This window comes from Sorex fumeus, unplaced genomic scaffold (genome assembly GCF_029834395.1).
Source record: "Sorex fumeus unplaced genomic scaffold, SorFum_2.1 ptg000128l, whole genome shotgun sequence".
Classification (NCBI taxonomy): Eukaryota; Metazoa; Chordata; class Mammalia; order Eulipotyphla; family Soricidae; genus Sorex; species Sorex fumeus.
The window spans coordinates 21,293,330-21,316,235 of NW_026606185.1; the positions used below are offsets into that span (position 1 = coordinate 21,293,330).

At 42.9% G+C, this 22,906-nt stretch overlaps 1 protein-coding gene across 11 annotated transcripts in view; it reads left to right on the top strand.

Moving 5' to 3' along the window:
• Positions 1–22,906, top strand: part of DLGAP1 (DLG associated protein 1) — a 511,134-nt gene that overhangs the window by 347,918 nt on the left and 140,310 nt on the right. For 5 of the 11 annotated variants that reach the window (XM_056138347.1, XM_056138349.1, XM_056138351.1 and 2 more), the window contains one exon: positions 12,942–12,971. The exons of the other annotated variants lie outside the window; for them this stretch is intronic. In XM_056138347.1, coding sequence (XP_055994322.1) covers positions 12,942–12,971 — 30 coding nt within the window. The remainder of the gene's footprint in view (positions 1–12,941; positions 12,972–22,906) is intronic. 11 annotated transcript variants of the gene reach the window in all.

Here is a 22,906-nt window from a genome sequence, read left to right on the forward strand (position 1 = left end):
GAGGGGGTAGTCGATACAGAAAGAATTTTTAATTCTGAGCCACATATCTTCCTTGAGATTCTTAGGAAATTTCCTTTTTCATCTTACATCCGCCAACAAGTACGCAACAGTGAGCAGGCACTGGTTGTTTTTTCCTCTCTGCACTCCTGTGCCCACACATGCCCAGAAGCAACTCTCTGCCTCCTGTCCTCACCTGCACAGGGGGTTGGAAGAAGGAGTTTCAGCAACTGAATTGTGCTGAGCTGCCACCACAGTCAAAAGCAAGACTGGGACAGTGGCCTTGTGTTAAGTCACTCTTTCTTTTCCCAGTTATGATGGCTTTGAATCCAAATGTTTCCAGTGTGTGAGAGTTATTGAAAGTAGTGGTAGAGTTATTAAAGGCCATAGTGAGAAAGGAACCCTTCTCAGCTGCATCAAATATTTCACTCATCTACTCGACAAATATTTATTCAGCATTTACTATGTCCAGACACATGCCACGCTGGAATTCAGTGGTGATCAAAGGGAGTCTTGCTCTCTGTTATCAAGAAGATTTCCTACTAAAAGTGGAGATAGCCATAAATGAAATAATCAGAGACCACTCCTTTGAAGAAAAGGAAGATCAGATGGGAAAATTACTTCAGTTTCTTTGTTACTTCATGTAACAAAGAAACTAGAGGGACAGGAAGAATTTCCGTGAGAAAAATCGTCATAAGCAAAAGCTGAAGGATCAAGAAAGGCCAGAGAGGAGCATGTTAATTCAAAAAACTGACTGCTTGATGAGGTTGAGTGTGGAGAGCACAGAGAATGTAAACATTTCCATTCCAGTTACCTGATGCCACAAAACCTATTACTCCAAAGCACAGTAGCTGGAAAAACTACAGTGTTACATTCTGTGATTTTATGGGTATCAAATTTCTGTGGGTTTTAGCTAGGTGATTCTTCCATCCCATATTCAGTTGGAGGTTGGTATTATTAGGGGATCCAGGCTGGCAACATTCATATGCTGACACCTTGGTTTAGTCTGGGAGGAAAGAAACAACTTCCCTCTCGGTTCCTCTTAGGCCTGTCAAGCAATTAAGTTAACTTCAAATAGATTAGTAGGAGAAAAACAAATTTAAGGACATAGATAATAGGGAATGTACCAGGATGTAGATTCTGAAGACAGTAACTCAAAGTGTGTGTGTTGAGAGGGGAGTGGGGTGTGGGGAGAAAGAAGCTGGAGGGTGCATATATCTTGGGATAAGAAGTAGATCAGAGCCAGGGCTTATAGGAGAGAGAGCTCATTGGGCCAGAAGAGGGTGAAGCCTGTGATAAAGACCAAACATTATTCATTAGTTGTTTGCCTTGCTGTGTAGATATGTTGGCCTTACTAAATAGAAAGGTCATTTCTATAACAACTCTAATTCTAGATAAGACTCCCAATTTTTATTGTGCTAAATAATTAAGTGAGCAGTAAATGTTTCTTATGTGCCTGCTGGACCCCAATTAAAATGAACCCCAAATCATCCACTTACAGTGACATGTTTTGGGAACACCAATCCTGAACAAGGCAGGGAACACTGCCCTTCTCTTTCCATGGCTGAGAGGATGGCTCACTTGAGATTGTCAACAGACATACCAAACTCACACCTCCAGCTCTGTGGCTTCAAGACTTGCATTAGGGATCAGAGAGATAGCGCAGGAGGTAAGACACTTTGCGAGTATGCAGAAGACCCTGGTTCAATCCCTGGCATCACACACCAGCCGCCACCACCAGTCAGGCACGCCAGGAGTCAGCTGCATGAACACAGACAGAAACAGCCCATAAGAACTGCAGGGTGTGGCCCAACCACCCCTGCCACTCCTAGAAATGGAAGCTCAGGGATTCCAGGGACAGACAGAGATAGGAAGAGATAGGAAGTCTCAAGAACCGTTCCCAGATAGTGACAAGAATCACATTCTACTGATCAAGCAGACACAGATCAGGAAACAGTGACAGAGATAATAATAGGGACAAATTCAAATAACGTAAAATTACCTTTAGTCAAATATGGTTCATTTTCTGAACACAGATTTATTTACATTTCTCTCAGCAGTAAATTATATTTTCTCTTTCAGAAGCCTTTCTGAATCTCATCTCGTTCAAGTTTGAGGTCTAAGTTACCATCTCAATAAAGTTCACATTTTGATGAGGCTTTGACATTTTTCTCTAGGACAATTTATTTCATAAGAACTTTTGGGGGGGGGGCAGGGAGTTGCTTTGTTTTGTTGGTTTGTTTTTTTCTATTTGGGCCACACCCAGCTCTACTTGGGGCTTACTCCTCACTCTGTGCTCAGAGATCACTCCTGATGGTGCTGAGGGGACCATTAGGCCTGGGTGTGGCCCTAAAACAAATAAAAATCAAAATAAGGGGGAAGGCCAGTACTTATAGCCACCCCCTTGAGATAATCTTCACTATGTGTGCCTTTTGTCTTTGAAAAGACCAGAAATGTGAAGCCCTTTCAGCATTTTTTTAAGCCACAAATACTAGCTCAGTACTCCTTACTAGCTCAATACTTTCTTTAGATTTTACTTGAAAGTAACATTTCTTTTTAAAATACATATTTAAAATACATATTTACCATTGCAACTTTTTTGAAAAATTAACTAGTACTTTAAGCATTCTGTCATTAAATCTCCTTAGTAAAACTATAAATTTGCTGGGTAAATTTTTTTTATGTGACTACAGTTGAAAAGGTTGCCAAACTTCCTGCCAATACTCAAAAGAGTGCCTTTTTTCCAATCCCTGAATACATTTTTTCTGTGTTCTCCAAAGCTTCATCAAATTTCCTCAAAGCCTCCTAGCCTCTTTCCTCTGTCCAGGATTGAAGTCCAGACCAGATGCTAGTACAGCTTGCATTTACAGATGACCTAGCGATCAATTATCTCCAGGTTCCAGATGCAGCACTCCCAGAGATAGGAAGAAGCCACCCATCTTCTGAGGTCTGGGTACAAACACTGGAAGCACATCATCTCCACTGTTTCATAAAACTGCAAGCAGTAATAGAGTTTGTTAAGGTCAACAAGATGGGGTCTATGGACCCAAGGATAATACAGCAGGTAGGGTGGTTGCCTTGCACACAGCCAACCCGTGTTTGATTTCTGGCTTCCCATATAGTCCCCTGAGGCTGTCAGGAGTGATCCCTTAGTACAACCGAGTGTGACCCCCCTCATCCCCCTGAAAAGAGGAGTAATAGCCACCTCCTTTCTATGGATATGTATGGAAGAAATTATGGCCATTTTAAAATCTGTCATGGGTGACATCATCATCATGAGGGCTTTACAAATCATGTTAAATCTTCACTTAAGAATAATGAAAAGCCATTTGTGAATTTTAAAGGGGTGTGGGATATCACATAACTAAATGTGCCTTTTGTTGAGATCTCTCCAGCTGAAATATGAGAATGCACTAAAAAGAGAATGTTAAGCACTGAATAGTTCTTTCTCAGTTCCTCTTTCTCTATCTGGGTCTTATCATACAAATCTATGTGAACACTGCTATGATAATTTGACCTCAAATGATGCTAGTAGAGAAAAGAGAAATGCAGTTTCTAGAGATAAATGAATATATAATTAGCAAATATTTACTGATGTCTATTTAGGATATAACCTTGTCTTCAAGTAGTTGATAAAATTTTTCTTTTGAACATTTTTTTTCTACAATCACTCCTTGATTCTGTTATTGTGTTTATCAATCCTAGCTTATTTGCAAATGCTTTTAACTCTTATTGTGTAATTTTTTTTAATTTATTTACTGAATCACCGTGAGAACAGTTACAAAGCTTTCAGGTTTAAGATCAAAAACCCATCCCTTCACCAGTGCATATTTTCCACCACCAAGAACCCCAATACTGCCCATCTCACCCCTCCCCCTGCCTGTAAGGCAGATGATTTCCACTTAACTCTCTCTCACTGCTCTGATTACATTCATTATTTCGACAAAATATGCATCATTATTATTTGGAATTTTCCCCCAACAACCAGACCTGCTGAAAAGGCATCGTGAAATAATTTGTTTTCTATTGCTGGTTATGAAGAGCATATGATTTTGGATTTCTGATATTTTACTAATTAAGTCTGGAGGGATTTCTGCCAAAAGCCACATAGTTCTGAGATTGGTTTGTGTGCCTATAGGGTCATGGCCGTGCCAGAGAGCCGCTCGTGGGGGGCAACTTGTGGTCTTGGCGGGGCACCAGTTCCACCCCCCATCCCATGAGGCCACAGTTGCCCCCTCACTGACGGCTCATACCTGACTGTCCAATAGGCTCTGAGGTGATGGCCACCATTCCAACAAGGGGGAAAAAGGCGGTCTTTTGGACATTTTTAGCATTGTAATGCTAAAACTTTTTTTTCTTTTTTTTTTTAAATTTATTTATTTATTTATTGAATCACCGTGGGGAAGGTTACAAAGCTTTCAGGTTTAGGTCTCAGTCATGCAAATATCAAACACATTTCCCTTTACCAATACTTATTTTTTACCATGAAGAACCCCAATAAAACCCCACCCCCCACCCCTCCCAGTCCCTGTGGGGCAGATGAATTCTAGTTAACACTCTATCTGCTTTGATTAGATTCATTGTTTCAATAAAAGATTCACCACTATTATTTAGAGTTTACCCCCCCCCCCCAAATCAGACATACTGAAAAAGCATTGTGAAGTGATTTGCTTTCTACAGCTGGGTTCAAGAATTAAATGTTGGTTTTGGATTTCTGCTATTTTACTTATTGACCCTGGAAGTATTTCTACTGAAAGTCAGATAGTTAAGAAATTGGTTTCTGTGCTCTGGAGTCGTGGCCGTGCTAGAGAGCCGCTAGTGGGGGGCAACTGGTGGCCTCGGTAGGGCGTGAAGGGCGGACCGAGACGCCCCCCTTCCCATGAGGTTTTAGTCGCCCCCAGTCCCCCGGCTCATACCTGCTGTCCACAAGGCTCCCATGCGGCCGCCATCTTTCTTTCCAGAGAGGAGAAGGCGACTGGGGCAACACCCTTTCCCCTCCGGACAGACATGATGGCCTGGATTAACGCATAGTCCTTTCACTTTTCTGCTCCAAGCTGTCGGGTTCTGCATTAAGTCCTTGTGCTTCTGGGGCTGTGGCCGTGTTGGAGAGCCGCTCGTGGGGGGCAACTGGTGACCTCGGTAGGGTGTGAAGGACAGACCGGAACGCCCCCCTTCCCATGAGGTTTTAATCGCCCCCACTCCCCCGGCTCATGCCTGCTGTCCACAAGGCTCCCATGTGGCCGCCATCTTTCTTTCCAGAGAGGAGAGGGCGAATGGGGCAACACCCTTTCCCCTCCGGACAGACATGATGGCCTGGATTAACGCATAGCCTGTTCACTTTTCTGCTCCAAGCTGCTGGGTTATGCATTAAGTCCTTGTGTTTCCGGGGTTGTGGCTGTGCTCCAAACTTAACTATGATTTTCAGAGAGAAACGTTGGGTGGTTTACTTCCCATGGATCACTTTGTATATAGAGAGATGTCGCGCGGCCGCATAAGTGGCCGCGCAGTTTTGAGGAAAAGTCCTAGTTCCCGCATACTCGAGCTGTGCTTGTAGAGGCTTCTGGTCACCGGAGTTCCATCTGGGGGAGGCGGGATGCGGTACCTACCCCATCTGGGACTTCCCGATGATCTCGGCTCTTTTTGGAACCTGTTTTTTTTTTTCCTTCGGGGTCTGTGGATCCCCCCCTCCATGTTGTCCTTCTCTTCGGCTGAATGCTGTAAATATGGCTGTAATGCTAAAACTTAAATATCAACTGTAAAAAGTGTATATTCACTTCTGATGCCAATGTTCACTGACCTCAATGAAAACCAGCCTCTGAGTGGAGATAAAAGTGGTCAGTGTGTGGGGCTGGAGCAATAGCACAGCGGGTAGGGTGTCTGCCTTGCAAGCGGCCGACCCAGGTTCCATTCCAGCATCCCATATGGTCCCCTGAGCACCACCAGGGATAATTCCCGAGTGCAGAGCCAGGAGTAACCCCTGTGCATCGCCAGGTGTGACCCAAAAAGCAAAGAAAAAAAAAGTGGTCAGTGTAAGTAAAATCTGAGAACTCTGCTCAATAAAATACAGATAAAACAACATGTTTGAGGCGCCAGCATGATAATATAGGGGTTAAGGTGCTTGCGTTGCAAGTAGTCAACCCTGGTTCAACCCCTGGTACGGAAAAGTCACCAAGTATCAAGTATCACCAGGGTTAGCCCCCAAACACAAAGCAGAAAGAATTCCCCTGCAGTGATGTGTGGCCCAAACCACAGCATCAGCACCTACCCCCCTACCCACACACACACACACCCGCCAACAATGACAACTTATTTGAATTACATTTCCTGGAGTTGATTTTTTAAGTCCTCTTTTAGAACTTTTGGAAACACTTGGGGAAGATCACTTATTCATTTAATAAATATTGTGTATAACTCTATGCCAGGTACTATTCTAGCCAAGACAATAACCAGAACGTATCAGATAAGGTCCCTGCTCTAATTCTGTATATATTTTAATGAGAGAGAATGATTTGAACAAGTAACTTAATCATAAATGAATGAGATGACTTCAAGCAGTGGTAGGTACTACTGTAAAATGAAAAAAGAGAGTTTAGTTAGATAATTATTACTGAGTTTTTTCTGGATGTAGTAACTTGTCCCTTAAAATTTCTATCAATGACTGGCTGCATATGTATCGGTGTTCTCAGTAGGCTATATCAACATTGCCTCGGTGGGGTCACTCTGCCATCTAGGCTTGTGTAAATACACTCTATGGTATTTGCATCATCATGAAATTCCCTAATAGCACATTTCTCAAAATGTATCACATCCAGCAACACATGATTGAACAGTAGTCAAGGATGAACTCTGGAAAATGATATTTGATAGGAGTAAAAAAACTAGTGATAGGAAGATCTTGCTAGTTAGTGAACCCCCAAACCAGACCAATTAGGAGGCAGAAAGGAATTAACATTGCAAAATACCAAGACAGAAATCACTGAGGCCTCTTGAATAAGGCAGCAAGTCATTTGAAAGGAAATTGAAGGAATAGCAAAGCTGACATAAATATACCATATAACGAGGAGACGAAATATCTTCCAACCCTCTAGTTTCTTCTTCAACTGACTGAGTAATCAAAAGCCCATCAGACAGAAGGGCTGAAGCAGTTGTACAGCAGGTAGGGCGTTTGCCTTGCCTGTGGCCAACCTGGATTCAGTCCCTGACATCCCATATGTTCCCCTGAACACTGCCAGGAGCAATTTCTGAGTGCAGAGCCAGGAGTAACCCCTGAGCATTTTTGGGTGTGGCCCAAAAACAAACAAAAAAGTACATCAGACAATTGGGGGAGTGGCAGGGGGGCGGATCACATTTAATTAAGTAGTGCAGGGAATCTCATTTTTCAAAATCAGTTTTCAAAGCCTATTAGGCACTATTGGGGTATATATTCTGATCTGGAAAGTGGGTCAGGGGCTTGAAGCTACAAATAGAGAGGAAGGGAACCTAGGACAAGAACTCATATGACAGAGAAGAGGTTCTTTAATTGGGTGTTTGTTTTGCCATACAGAGAGAGACATCTCTGATTGAAGGACATTTCTGCTAAGAGACCTAATTCTGTGTAGGATCCCTGACTTTGTAAAAGTTTTTGTTGACACTGCAGGATCTCAGTTGACCTCAGTTCAAAAAAATCCACATGCTAATGTGACCCTCATGTCTTGGGGAGGTCTATCCTGAATATTTTCCAGAGACCAATCCTTCAAGAACCTTCATGGCCAGGATTAAATTTTATGGGCATTTCAACAATAACATATCCCTGGAGACCTTTAATAAGTCTGAATTGCTCATTTGTTCAAACTGTAGCATGAATCTTGCCCTGTCTCCTAAGAATTATATCACTTAAAATCAATTATAAGTAAAAAGAAAGAGTTTAGAATAATTTTCTTTTTAATAGAGAAACACAGCAGAAAGTATCCCTGATGAGTGATTGGTTTTTTGGTAGAAGAAAATGGGCCTGGTGAGGGTATGCTGCCGCCAGCAGGTCAATCTGTACCTGTGAGGCGAGTGCATCAGCAGCCTGATGGCGCCTTCAGACTTCCAGATACCCCCAAATTGCTGCTGTGCCTTTGGCCAGACCCCAAAAACTTGGGGCAAAGTTACCAAGAAAGTAAACGGCCAAAAGTTAGGTATGTGGGAGACACACCTACAAACCACCTCCGGCTTAGCTATATAATTGGAGGCATGGCCTCTCTGGTTCCTGATCAAACTGCTTAATGGCCATGATCCCAGAGACTCAGAAACAAATCTCGAAACCCAACAGCTTTTGGCAGAAATGCATCCGGTTCCTGCAGTAGGTTACCGGCTCTGGGCCACCCCAGGTGGGAATAAGTTTCGTGCCTTGGCCTGTTCCCCCTGGCGGCCCAATGGCTGCCATCCTCCAGAAGCCACTGGACAGTCAGGTTTGGGCCCTCAGTGATGAGACACGCAGGGCCTCACGGGATGGGGGTGGAGCTGGTCCTTTCCTCCCCACCCCAAGAAGACCCCGAGTCATGGCCTGTGAACGGCCTTTCTGGTTCTTGATCAAGCTGCTTAATGGCCATGATCCCAGAGACTCAGAAACAAATCTCAAAACCCAGTGGCTTTTGGAAGAAATGCGTCCAGACCCCACAGTAGGTTACTGTCACCAGGCAACCCCAGGAGGTAAAGGGTGTTGTCCCTCTGCCTGCTCCCCCTTAGTGACTTGCTGCCTGATGTCCTCCAGAGACCACTGGACAGTCAGGTTTGGGCCCTCAGTGACGAGACACGCAGGTCCTCACAGGATGGGGGTGGAGCCAGCCTTTTCCTCCCCACCCCAACGAGACCCCAAGTCACCACCCATGAACAGCTTTGGCCCCTCATCAAGCTGTTTAACGGCCATGATCCCAGAGACTCAGGAACAAATCTCGGAACCCAGCAGGTTTTGGCAGAAATACCTCCAGATTTAAGTGTTAAAATTTTGAAATTTCAAAATTGCATGGCCACTATTGCAGCCACACGACATCATATGTTATTCATAAACAGCAATATAAAACAAATTGTCTACTGTTGCCTTTTCAGCAGATCTGAGTATTGGGGTAAAATCTCAAATAATAATGGTGGGTCTGGTGTCAAAATATTGAATGTGATCATATACATATAGAGAGAGTAATGTGGAAATCATCTACCCCACAGGTAGGGGGAGGGTGTGAGATGGGGGTATACTGGGGTTGTTGGGGGTGGAAAATGGGCACTGGTGAAGGTACGGGTGTTTCATTATATGACCAAGACTTAGACCCGAAAGCTTTGTAACCGCTCTCATGGTGATTCAATAAATAAAATTATAAAAAATGAAAAAAAAAGAAAAAAAATGGGCCTGGGCTGGAGCAATAGCACAGCGGGTAGGGCATTTGCCTTGCACATGGCCAACCCGGGTTCTATTCCCAGCATCCCATATGGTCCCTTGAGCACGGCCAGGAGTAATTCCTGATTGCATGAGCCAGAAGTAAACCCCATGCATTGCCGGGTTTGATCCAAAAGAAAGAAAATGGGCCTGGTCTGCATTAATCTCCCACAAAATTAGGAATTTTGCTATGTTAAGGGTATCGAGCTGAAGGAAGAACAACTGGTTTTCTTATGCTATTCTCTCTTTCTATTTTATTGTTAAGCATTTTTCTAGATTCTGAAGAATTAAACAGGGATAGAGGAAGGTAGGGTCCACTGTGTGTGTATATACATACATGTATATGCTACGGCTTTCCCTGAATTACAGGCAATGTCAATGTCAGCCATTCATCAGATAATGTCTGTTGTGCGTCCTGGAAGTCAGCATTATTATGTGCAGCTTTCTAGCATCAACATCAATCACTTTGTAAATGTTCAAATTATTCTACTATCACATTATAAGATTAAGATAAATCTCTCCCTTGTGTTTTGTATGATATTCTTGTTAGCTATTAACTAGCTAGATTTAACTAATTCACTAATTGTAAATTTTCACCATACCACAGGTTCTTTGCATTATAAAGACCTAGCTTACTCTAAGCAAAAGTTGATTGGGAGTATCAAGAAATTAGAGAAGCCCACATGAAACTAGTGAATCACTCACATTTTAATTAAAATATTTATAATTAGAGTTCCAAAATCATACTTTTATTCTTCTTTCTGTCCCTACTCAAAGATGCATTACTGGGCTCCGATCCATCCCCACCTACATCCCCCATAAGAATTTCCTTAGATGTTTCTGTTTTGCTTATAGAAAAGCTGTTTCTTTCTATTGATTAATTAGGGAACATGTTCTTTCGACAATTGCTAACACTATGATTATACACAAAAATAAATGTGACTGTAAAAATAAATAAGTATCATAATCAATCCCCTCTCTATTCCACAGCTTTTTTAAACACAGATTTTGCTTAATAAGTCAGAGACTCATACCACTTGGCATAGTTGACTGACCGAAAGAATGTCAGGGCCATTTAGATGATGCTCTTATTAATTGTCAAAGACTGTTAATTCCAAGGTCCCCTATGTGTAGTATATGTTCATGTATGACAATTTTTCAGTTTTTAAATGACTGATGAAATAATCATGGATCCTAGGTATACTCATATTTGACGTGTGACTTCAAAACAAATGCTTTTTAAATAAAACTATTGGAATAGGTGTAATTTCTCTTAGTTTAGCATTTTCACCTTTAAATTCACTGAAGTAAAGTAAAAGTAAAAAGTAAAGGCCCTCCCGTTGATCGTCGATTTGCTCGAGTGGGCCCAGTAACGTCTCCATTGGAGACTTTGTTGTTACTCTGTTTGGCATATCGAATATGTCACGGGGAGCTTGCCAGGCTCCGCCGTGCGGGTGAGATACTCTCGGTAGCTTGCCGGGCTCTCCGAGAGGGGCGGAGGAATCGAACTCGGGTCGGCCATGTTGGCTGCGTGCAAGGCAGACGCCCTACCCGCTGTGAATGGGGCATAATTATTAAATTGGGGGAAATTGTAAATATTTCAGAAAGCATTCAGAAATAAACTTGTTGTTTGATACATTTATATCTGTTTTCATGAGCCAAAAGTTATGTTTTCAGGACTTCTGTGAGCACATTATTAACACAGATATTATTGCAAATTAAATGTAAGAGCTTGCAATGAAATTATGTTAACAACTGAAACAATAAATACCAAAGATTCTACTCCACAATCATTTGACTATGCTTTGCTACTGTGCTCTTAAGTTTACTTCTATTCACTGTACTTGCATGATAGGAATATTACATAAAAATATTGCTATCAACCATCTCTTCACAGTTCTATGCTCAGTAAAGGCAAGCTGTTAGTCTGAAATAGAGCATGCATGTATTTACATAGTATTGAAACTGAAAGCAGTTCTAACTTATTCAAAATAAATTATGTAAAAGTGCAAAGAATCATTTAACAATAGATGAGATAAAAGAGGTACTAATGATAAATATATTGGAAAGAAAGAGTATATTAGGGTTTAATTTAATGCAAGATTTTATCAAATCATGTTAAATTGCTGCCTGTGGATACAAGAGTTTGGCCAAAATAATATTTTTAAAGCATTTTGTGAAAATGAACCAGCTCTGTGAAACTTAGAATACTACATGTTTTATTATTATTTATGGTATGTTTCAATGAAATTTATAATAAACACACATGCAGTATATGCACGCTGTATATACACTCATTAAAATCCTTCATTAATCTCACCTGACACTACTATTTCTGCAAGAAAAAGGAAAAAATTAAGTAGCAAGTTTGTTAGCAAGTTATGCTGGAGAGCCTGTTTGTCTCCTTATGAACAAGACCTGCTCAAATCATGTGTGTTCATGCTGATACCAATTTGTTGAACCATGTTAAAAGGGATTTTTTTCTATTTTAAATTTGAAATCCCTCCAGTTTTAAAGAAATACTGTAAACATTTTTGTTCATCCTCTAGTAACATGGTTATCTTCTTCAAACATAGAATTTGGGGAATGTTATTTACATAAAATTCTGACTTCAAAACAAATGCTTTTTAAATAAAATTATTGGAATAGGTGTGAGTTCTTTTAGTTTAGCATTTTCACCTTTAAATTCACTGAACGGTGCATAATAATCAAATCAGGGGAAAAATATCTGGATGCGTCAGGAACAATTAGACTTCCTCAGCTAAACCCTCAGAGAAAGAAGAAAGAAGTTGCTAGATCATACCATGGGTTTGTAGGTGGTGGTGGTGGCTAGTTTTGTTGTTGTTGTTTCTTTCCTTCTTGGGGCCGGGGAAAAAAGGCATCCCAGTGGCACTCAAGAGTCCATGTGGTGTCTGAGGATGAAACCGGGGTCTCCAGCCCTTTGGGCACTGCCTCAACTCCATGGTTTCTGTCCCAACACGTATGAAAACATCTCCGTGTACAATATTAAATAGAGAGTGCTAAAAACCAACGCCATGTTGAATGAAGTTTTCCCAATCTGTGTCATTTATCTACAGAAACAATCACTCAGAGTTCACCTTTGTTTCATCCCCAACCGAGACCCCTCATTGCAGGGAATCACTCTCAAAATTGTTTGAAGCAAGGGGGAGGAGGAATGAAAACATTCATAATCTCTAATCAAGGACTGGAAATTATTCAGGGCCAGGCAGAGAGTTCAAAGTGTGGGGATGCATGTTTTGCATGTGAGAGCCCCAGGCTTTTTTCCTGGCACCACAAGGTACCCCAAACACTGCTGGGAGTGATCCCCCAAACAATGAGCCTCAGGAAACCCAGGTGTGTCCCCAAATTCTAAAATAAATTTCTTTTTTCCTCTTTTGAAGTTGATATATATTTGAGTTATACTCTTGGGATCCCAGCCCCCTCTCCTACCTACTCCCTTAAATCCCAATCTGAAGATTGTGTGCGTCATGAGAAGACTGGGAAAAGTAACTTGGGGCCTTCATATAACTGCCACTTTTTGTTTTTATTCAAGGTGTCATAAAACTGAGTTCTGCAGTGGAAGGTACGTTCTTACAGCTGCAAAGTCAATGATGTCTTCTGCTTAAAGGTTGCATAGCGTGGCTTTGCAGCTAGAAAGCTTCTGTGGCAGTGGTGTTTGATGCCATGTTCTGATTGCCAGCTGACACCATTCCATCTGTGTTTCTCCTCATTCTTGTCATTTTATGCCACAAGTCTCTTGGTGCTCCTTACGTGGCCTTAACCCTGACCCCCAACAAAGGGCAGCGCTTAGGAGAAAACATGTTGTATCTGTTTCCTGATAGGACAGCCACTGGTCTCATACTCTTTGTAGATCCTTTGTTCAACTGCCTTGTTCAGGCTGAACATTGAGCCTTTTGGGGGACCCTTTCCCCATTTCCCCTACTGTCCATTCAGAAAAAAATCCTTCTCTGGAGTATTTTAGTTCCTTGCTCCGATGATAGAAGATACATTTGCCCAGAAAGTATATTAGCATGGAGTCGTTAAAGCTTCATGGTGAGAAAAGTAAGTGGGTAAGGCATTTATCAACCTCAAATGCCATTTTTCCTAGGCAATTGAGGTACCATCCAGAGGAATTGCAACCACCAGCTTCCTTTTGTGGCATCCATATTTCTGTGTGGCTATCCCTCTGAGTTGGGCAAAACCGAAAAGAAGGATCAGTGAGAGAGAAAGAACATTTTTGAGAGATCCCCAAGAAAAATTTGTTTTAAATTTTTTTAAAGAAATTATTATGCATAATGATTCATTGGTAATTGGTATAAAATTGATCTTGTGAAGCTATAGCTATAGTACAGTGCATTAATCGCTTACCTGCACCTGACCGGGGTTCACTCCCTGGCATCCGATATGGTTCTCCAAGTGCTGCTGGGAGTGATTCTTGGGTGCAGAGCCAGGAGTAACCCCTGGGCATCTCCAGGTATGACCCCAAAACTTATTAAAAACAAAAAAAAATTTATCTCGTTTCCCTCGGAGGTGCAAATAATTCAAAAGCACAGAATGTGTGGTTTTGTAAGTTTCTGTCTTTGTTTGAGCGGGAAGTGTCTGTTCTCATCTCAGGCTTGGAAGGTTTCTCCATCCCCTCTTTCCAGAGTTGCTCCTTGGAAGAGGTGGTGGTGTTAAGGTGAGTTTCAAGCTCAAAGGGGTCTGCGGCTTGATGGAGGGGCACTGCATGGAGGTGGGGAGTGAACAAACACCAGGGACTCTGGAGAGCAGAGGCCACGTGTTGGACATCAGCAAAGGGACTGCACGGGCAGCATCTGGGAGACAGGGAGACAATTGTTTAGTGATTTGGAAGCATCAGCTGCCAAGGGTCGGGGGACACTTCTGTCTCCTTTTTGGATTGAATCCACACATCTTATGAAACACAGTGAAATGGCAAGATTTCTGACGCTCATAACAGCCAGTGCGCTGATACTCTGAAGTAAGGAGCAGGAGATGCAGGCAGCGTGTTCTGCCCGAGTAAAAGCAGGCCCAGGGCCTGGCCCAAACCTCCTGCAAGGTCAGGCGGGAATTCACGCTCTTCTACAGGGCCAAACGGAATTCTATGGGAACGATTCAAACTTCTCCCACTTAACAAAACAGAAGAGACCAGGCAACGAAACTAAGCCGGACCTGAGGATGACCTTGGCTGCTGAAACTCCCAGCGGACAAATGAGCGCTGAGGTTTAGTTAATTATCTATAGAATCCCAGATAACGATTGGCCAACCCTGAGCTGTTCCAGTCTTTTATCAAGGACTGACTTTGAAGTCAGAGCTTTAAATTGCCTGCCTGACTTACACACACAGCCTTCCACTCACAACAAAAAGGAGGGAGGGAATGAAACGAAAAGATGTGGAAGCCAGGAAATAGAGGACAGTTTAAACACGCTCACTAGGGGGCACCACTGAGCAGCAGAGCTTTCGGCTCTAAAGGTGGGAGTGAGGAACCGAGGGCAGGAAGCGTACTGACAGCGGGGGAGGGGTGGGATGGGAGGAGCAGACTGATTTCCTTCCATCACTGGGACTCCTAGGAAGTTTTCTGGAGTCGCCGTGGGGACCCGAGGTCAGGCCCACTTTCACTGCTGCGTCAGCATCTTCTGACAGTTTATAGGCTACGGCTGTCGACTGTTAACGCTTCAAGGCTTGGGAGCATGCTTTGTTGTAACTGTGTTAAGACTTGTGCGTGCAGAGAGCCGTTTGGGGTGCAGCGGTGGGGCGGGGTGTGTGCCTGCATTCTTGTGCATCTGGAATGTGAAGGGTTTGACCAGCATGCTCAATGCAATGTGTGTCTGACACTCGCTCTTCATTCAAAATCAAACCTCAGACGGGGGTCCTCTTGAATGCTCGGCTAATATTTCTGTTCTTGCTGTTTTTCATCTGGGGAATGAATTCTAGGCAGCTTCATACTGTTTATCAAGGAATATGCAAAGTGTGGGAGGGGATTCAGTGAAATCCTTCTCTTTGACTATAAATGACTGCTGGGGGTGTCCCAGATCTCTGAAAGTAGCGGGAACGGTGTGGGTAGGCTCTCTTTTCCTTTTTGTCTTCTTTTCAAGGAAAAGCAATTGAAATCTTAAGAGAAGATCAACAAAGATTCCATTTGCTACCAAGTATTTCTGTCCTGCATTTAGTTCGTACCCTTTTTATGAAGCATTGTGCAGTTTCACGTAAGCTTTTTCAATCAGCAGAATTTTTTTTCAGAAGTCATTTACATCACATTCATGGTAACATTAAAAGTGAAATGTCCTTCGAAAGACTTCAATTCATACTTAAAGCACATCAAGGTTTTCATCATTTTACAATGAAGAAAGATATCTGAACCAAAAAAAAAAAAACATTTAAATTGAAAGAGATTGTTCCTGGGGCTGGAGTGATAGCACAACGGGTAGGGCGTTTGCCTTGCATGCGGCGGACCCGGGTTCGATTCCCAGCATCCCATATGGTCCCCCGAGCACCACCAGGGGTAATTCCTGAGTGCGGAGCCAGGAGTAACCCCTGAGCATTGCCAGGTGTGATCCAAAAAAAAAAAAAAAATTAAAAATAATAAAAAAATAGAAAAAGAGATAGTTGCTAAGTTTTACTGGTAACACTGATGAAAATTAAATAACTGGTTTAATTTTAAATTGATAAACCCAGACCCTCAGAAAATTGAGGTGAGAGAAACATCCAAACAGCAGATTGAGGGAAGTAGAGAGAATTGGAGCAATGGAGAGAGATACAAGGCAATCATTTTATGACAGACTCTTCAAAATATTTTTTCTCAGAAGGGATTTTCCCTCTTGGAGTTGGAGCCAGGAGGAAAAGGGGCGGGAGTTTCCACAAATAGGGTGAGCAGAGTAGCCTACCCAAGAGGGATCGTAAGTCATGGAAGAACTGAGTCACGGCTGACTTCGGATTGCTCTGATAGTCTGTCCAAAGCAATCTCTTTTCAAACAGGGAATTAAAGCCCCGACCGGAAGCTCTTTGTCCAACAGGTTTGTTCAGACATGCCAGGAGTAGGGACCATTGGAGCAGGGAGGACAAGAATTGTCTGTGGAAGCAATGGCAGGTCTTTGCAACTGATAATCGGGAGGGTGTGCTTCTTGATGAGACTTGCCTCAAAGACAATTTGTTAGCAGGTAGGTGAGAATCCAAAATTCCAAAATGATGACATCAAAGTCTTTTGAAAGTTTCTGTGGAAGAATGAAGTTTGCTTTTTTTGGGAAAAGTATCATGTCTTTAAAAGCAGATAGGAGGTAGGGAGATAGCTCCAAGCAACAGGGGAGCTTTCTCTAGTGGGGGGGGGAGGGGGGCGGGGGGAGGTCCAGGTCCAGCACCGTGACGGCTCCCTGCCTCCCATTACAGCCAGGAGTGACCTCAGAGCATGAAAAAAAATTTTGGTTTTGTCAGGAGCTACTTCTGGCTCTATTTGGTGTCTTTCCCGGAGGTGTTGGAAATTGAACCCAGGCATCCTGAAACAAATCTCCGCCCTTTGAACTCTCTCTCCAGTTCCTCAATGAAGTGATTATTCTCAGCCCCTTTATTGCCTGTCACTTGGGATGGGGGGGGGGGGGGGTCGGTTAGCTACAGGGTAAACTTGCTGAACAACTTCTCTGAGCTCTCTTCAACTCGCCCTAAAACTTTCATGCATGCCTGCCTTGTCTGTGGCCTACCCTGGTTTGATCCCTGGGCACCTCATGGACCCCCAACCCTGACAAAAGTGATCCCTCAGCACAAGGAGTAGCCCCTTAGCCCTGCAAGGTATGGTCCCCAAACCAAAACAAAACACAAAGGTTTCCCTGAGCACATGAAACTTTTATTTTCATTCTTTCTTCTTGACATTCAGTTTTGAAGATATTTTTAAAGTGTCTCTTATCTCTACAGTAACGATTCATGAGTTATTAATCCCCTTCAGAGTAGAAGCTACAGAGCTATTGGTACATCCACAGTGGTGCTGCTACCACACCATAGCTCAGACTAGCAAATTAAATGACTCTTCTAGGAAAAAATAAAATAAAAGCTTGACTTGATCTTTTAAGTCACTTTCAAGATTCACAGTTAAGTTGCATATTATATATATAAAAAATCTTTATCATATAAAACTGATCTGACTTTATATTCACTTTAGTTTGCTTAAGAAACTGTTTCCTGTAATATTATATGCGGTGTATTTTTTAAAAAAGAAAAGTACTTATCTTGGTGTGTTTTGGCTGCTATAACAAATTACAGTAGATCAGGGTACTTAATCAACACAAAGCTCCACCTAGTACCAGCACCTTAGAGACCATGATTGCAACCTGCTGCTGTAAGTAGGTCACTTGCCTTGCAGGCAGCTGGCGCCATCCCCAGCACCACATCTAGTTCCCCAAGCACAGCCAGAAGTGACCATGAGCAAAGAGTCAGGTGTAAGCCCTGAGCACTGGAGTGACCCAACCTCCACTAACCCCTCCCCCCCAAATTTGGACATAGGAATTGAGCAGAGGTGAGAAGCAGGGACTAGTATAGAGTCAGAAAGAGCCAGGGAGTCAGCCAAAGTGCACATAGGAGGACCACATTGACCCTTGGAACTTGCAAGTTGCCCTGAACACCATCAGGTAGCACCCAAAGAAACAATTCCCATCCCCACCTAAAAACAAAAGGAAGCAAAACAAAACAAAACAAAAAAAAAACCCATTCAATATACTGCAACTTCAAATGAATTTAACATCAATAAAGCATTCCAAATGTACTGATACCATTTCTCCTTAGATGAATGGTGTTCTGGTTGTGGCTGTCTTTTGAATTTTTGAGCAAAACCACATGCTCTGTGTTCAGGTTCAACTGCCAGGGACATAGTTCTAGAAACTGATTGAGGCTGAAGCTTCAGCATGTTAAATCAGACATGGGGAGAAAACCAGAATGTCCTAAAGACATTTTTTACGTGCAGTAAGTATACAGTAAGTCTACTGTAAGGCACTTTGACATAGTTTAAATCAGATAGCAACAGAGAGAGAGAAGGGTGCCTCGGGGGAGGAATTCCACTTCCACCAGTGTGTGGCAAGAACCTAAAGACAGAAAACAGAAGAAACTGAAATCTAGACTGGAGACTTGTTTCTGCAAAGAAACCCAGTCCTCCTGCTCCCAGGTGAACCCTGGGTTGGGGCCTCCTCCGGAACATGCCCGTGTCCCCTCAAAGGGCTGCAGGCAGGGCCCTGTCAGGACACGCCTGGCAAAGGCCTCTTAGGAAACCATAATGTCTCTTTGAAGAATGAACATGATGGTGAACATTTACCAAACAATTTCCCAAAATTAGTACCTTCCTGCAGTGGCAAAGATGGAGCTGATGGTTCTGGCAACTAGAGGAGCTGGGTCAAGGTCAGCCTCATTGGATGTCCTGGGAAAGTGCCCATCTCTGGGTTAACTTCGGGTGACACATTTCAGAATGTTCCCATTTTTTTCTTTTCTTTTTTTTGTATAGATTTTTTTATTTAATTAAAGAACGGTAGTTTACAAAGTTATTGATAGTTGAGTTTTAGGCATATACTATTTCAACACCAATCCCACCACCAGTGTCAACTACCCTCCACCAGTGTTCCCATATTCCCTCCCCACCACAATCCCCACCCCATCCCTACCTGTCAACTTGACAGGCACATTACAAAGTTCCACTGGTTGCAGCTTTGATCTCATGTTTTCAGTGTTATGGAGTCGGTGTTTTGGATATATAGCTGTACCCCTCACCCAGATCACAGTATAGCCAAAGTACTGATTCCCGTTCACATGTGACTTCCAAGTTCTCTCTACCCCTTGATTTCTTTCCTTCTCTGTCTTCTTTGAACACTGGTGTCAAATGAAATCTATTCATTTTATATTTTTATATTTTCTTTCCCCATCTATACCTCTTCCTCCTCTTCCTTCTATTCCAGCTGCACTTCTTTACACCTGTACATCATAATAGAAAGCAAAGGAGTAGCCCTTGAGTCAGTAGGAAGCCACCCACTAAACTGAATGGGAGGACTAAAAAGATGTCTCAAGGGTTGAGTGTGTCCCGAGCATGCAGAAGGCCAGGTTCCAGCCCCTTCATGTATGGTCCCTAAGCACAGAGCTGACAGCCTCCTGACCATCAAAGAATGAGCCCAGAACCAAAATGAATAAATAAACAAGCTGGATGGGCTTGTTAAGTGACGACTATTTGCCTGGGTGCCATCAATAAAACAGAGACCTCTAATTCCCAAGACAACTGTATAGAGTAAATAAGCTGTTGTATGTAAAAGCCAATACAGTGTATGGAATAAAGTGGGTACTCCATAAAGTGCTTGGGATCACTCTCTGCAGTGCTCAAGGGACTATGTGGCACCAGGGATAGAGTCCACGGTTCCTGCATACAAAGCATGCACTCCCCTTGGCACTCAATAAGCTCTTTTCCTTTCTCTTTCCTCTTTTTCTGCCCTCCCCAAAACTCCCTACAGCTCTCTGCTGTCAGAGAAGGTAGAGGGAAGCAACTTCTCATATCAGAGTAGAGTCCCTGAGCACCTCCCATAAAGCCGTACCATCTCTATGGAGAAGGAACCACTGCCCAAATGAGCCTCACCAGGAGGGAATTAACAATAATTCAAGGGATGTGAAATGGGCCCCACCACATGAACTGGCCCTCTTACCTGCTCTACAGTCCTGAAGAGGATTTAGTCAGTCTGGTACAGCAGTTTGACTGGGAAAGTAGTTCAGTGGTAGGGTCCGTGCTTCTCGTGTCTAAGGCTCTGAGTCTCATCTCTGGCATTCCTCCCACCCCTTCCCCGACCCCAGGAAAACTGAGATAAAGACTGATCGCATCAATCCGGACAATGTTTTATGAAGTCATTTATAAGTTTGCAGTGTCCTGAGCAGGTTATTTGTCAACAGTGATTAAGTTGGAAGGGTTAGAAGTAGGTGGGGAGGATGGTGGGAGAAAAACTGGGGACATTGGTGATGGGAACTGCACAGGTGAAGGGATGGGTATTGGAATATTATGTGACTGAAACCCCATCATGAACAGCCTTGTAACTGTGTGTCTCATGGTGACTTAATTAAAATTTTAATTTAATTTAATTTAATTTAGATTTTAAAAATAAGGTCCAATATACTGAAGATAAATCTTCTCTTTTACATCAATAGTCTCAAAATTTTCATATGATGTGTAAACATGATGATGTATAGAACACTTGAAAAGAATGTTTATTGAGAAGATTCTTCACATTGACTTTTTATAAGAGACTTGAATGCTTCGGGAGGAAAAATATCAAAGCTTTTTGCATAAGAACTAAAATGACTAGAACTGCAGCTATCCAGGGAGTAGCCGGCTATAAATCTTTGAACTTCTGTAACCAAAATGAATCAAGTCTGTGCTGAATAAGCAGCCTTGAGCACCTAGCAACAAATTAGCATAACCCCAAAGACAATTTGCATCCCAAGCAACAGAGCCTACCACCCAGGGATAGGAAATAATAATGTATAAATCAAAGGCAAGGTGAAAAGAAAAGCTGACCAGTTTCAGTCACTGATTTATTTTCTTTCCTTTCTGTTTGTTTTCTAAGAGTGCAAGTTCCAGTGTAGACATGATGTTGGTTGTTTTGTATTTTTTGTTTATTTGGTTGGTTGGTTTTGGTTTTTTTTAAGCAATTTTCTGGAAATTTTTTATGGTTTGGCATATCGAATACTCTCGGTAGCTTGCCGGGCTCTCCGAGAGGGGCGGAGGAATCGAACTCGGGTCGGCCATGTTGGCCGCTTGTAAGGCGAACGCCCTACCCGCTGTGCTATCGCTCCAGCCCAAACACAGTAACAACAAAGTCTCCAATGGAGACGTTACTGGGCCCGCTCGAGCAAATCGACGATCAACGGGAGGGCCTTTACCTTACCTTACCTTACCTTTTTATGGTAAACAAAGTTCTTAACAATAATAACCAACTCTATTCAGCTGCGTAAGACATCAGCTTTTAATGCAATGGTCTAATTAGCATTCTTTGAAGCAAATTCAATGGTGATATCAAAGCCACTACAAGTATGCCAATCCCAAATTAGAAAATGGTCTTTAAATTTTCTATCTTAAAATTATAGTCTGAATATATAGTTAGTTTTGGACCACACCATAATTTAATCAACTTCTGAAATTACTTAGTTCTCTAGTTTGAATTATCAACCTGGAAATCACACTCTCTTGAATGATTGATCACACAATGAAAATTAACTATAAAATGAGCCGATGTTAACCTTATGTCCACTTGATATTCAACTAAGATACTTGCATCTAAATATTGCCACAGCAGTTTCTACAAAAGTTTCAGTGAAGCCAGTGATGCTTTAATTAGAGAAACGGGCAGAAGAAATACTACAGCTGGTAGAGGGCTTGCATTGCACAAGGCCAATATACATTCGACCCCCGGCACCACATATGGTTTCTCAATCACCACCAGGAGCAACCCCTGAGCATTGCCAAGTATGACTCACCACCCCAACCAAATTTTAAAAGCAAAGAAGTAGGGAGCCAGAGCCATAGTCAGTTGATAGTACAGCCACATGGTTTGACTTCCGACACTAATTATGGTTCCCTGAAATCCACCAGGAGTGATCCCTGAGCATAGTCAGGAATAACCATTGAGACCTGTTGTTATTCCAGGGTGTCACCATCCCATAGTAACCTGAGGATCCCCTGGTTCATTTGGGGCCAATCATTGTCCCCCGTGGCCAGCCTATAGACAAAGGAACAGGAACCACCAGCTGATTGGGATTAGCAACAACACTATAGCAACACTGTCCTCCCGTTGTTCATCGATTTGCTCGAGCAGGCCCAGTAACGTCTCCACTTTGAGACTTGTTGTTACTGTGTTTGGCATATTGAAGGCTGTGCGGGCAAGATACTCTCCGTAGCTTGCAGGTCTCTCCAAGAGGGGCGGATGAATTGAACCCAGCTCGGCGGGGCTGGCTGCGTGCAAGGCAGACGCCCTACTGCTGTGCTATCACTCCAGCCCATGATTGGGATTAGTGGTCATTATTTAAGTATTACAGTTGTAGTTATAGAGAAATCATGAAGAGTTGGGGGTGGCATTTACCCATAGGTGAGGTTGAACGTTATAAACACTGGACAGATGTAAAGTCCTTCCTTCAGGGGAAGTTCTTCTAGGAGGTAAAGGTAAAGGTAAAGGCCCTCCCGTTGATCATCGATTTGCTCGAGCAGGCAATGGAGACTTTGTTGTTACTGTGTTTGGCATATCGAATACGGTGAGCTTGCCAGGCTCTGCCGTGCAGGCGAGATACTCTCGGTAGCTTGCCGGGCTCCCCGAGAGGGGCGGAGGAATCGAACTCAGGTCGGCCATGTTGGCTGCGTGCAAGGCAAATGCCCTACCGCTGTGCGATAGCCAACATGGCCGACCCAAGTTCGATTCCTCCGCCCCTCTCGGAGAGCCCGGCAAGCTACCGAGAGTATTTGATATGCCAGACACAGTAACAACAAAGTCTCCAATGGAGACGTTACTGGGCCCGCTCAAGCAAATC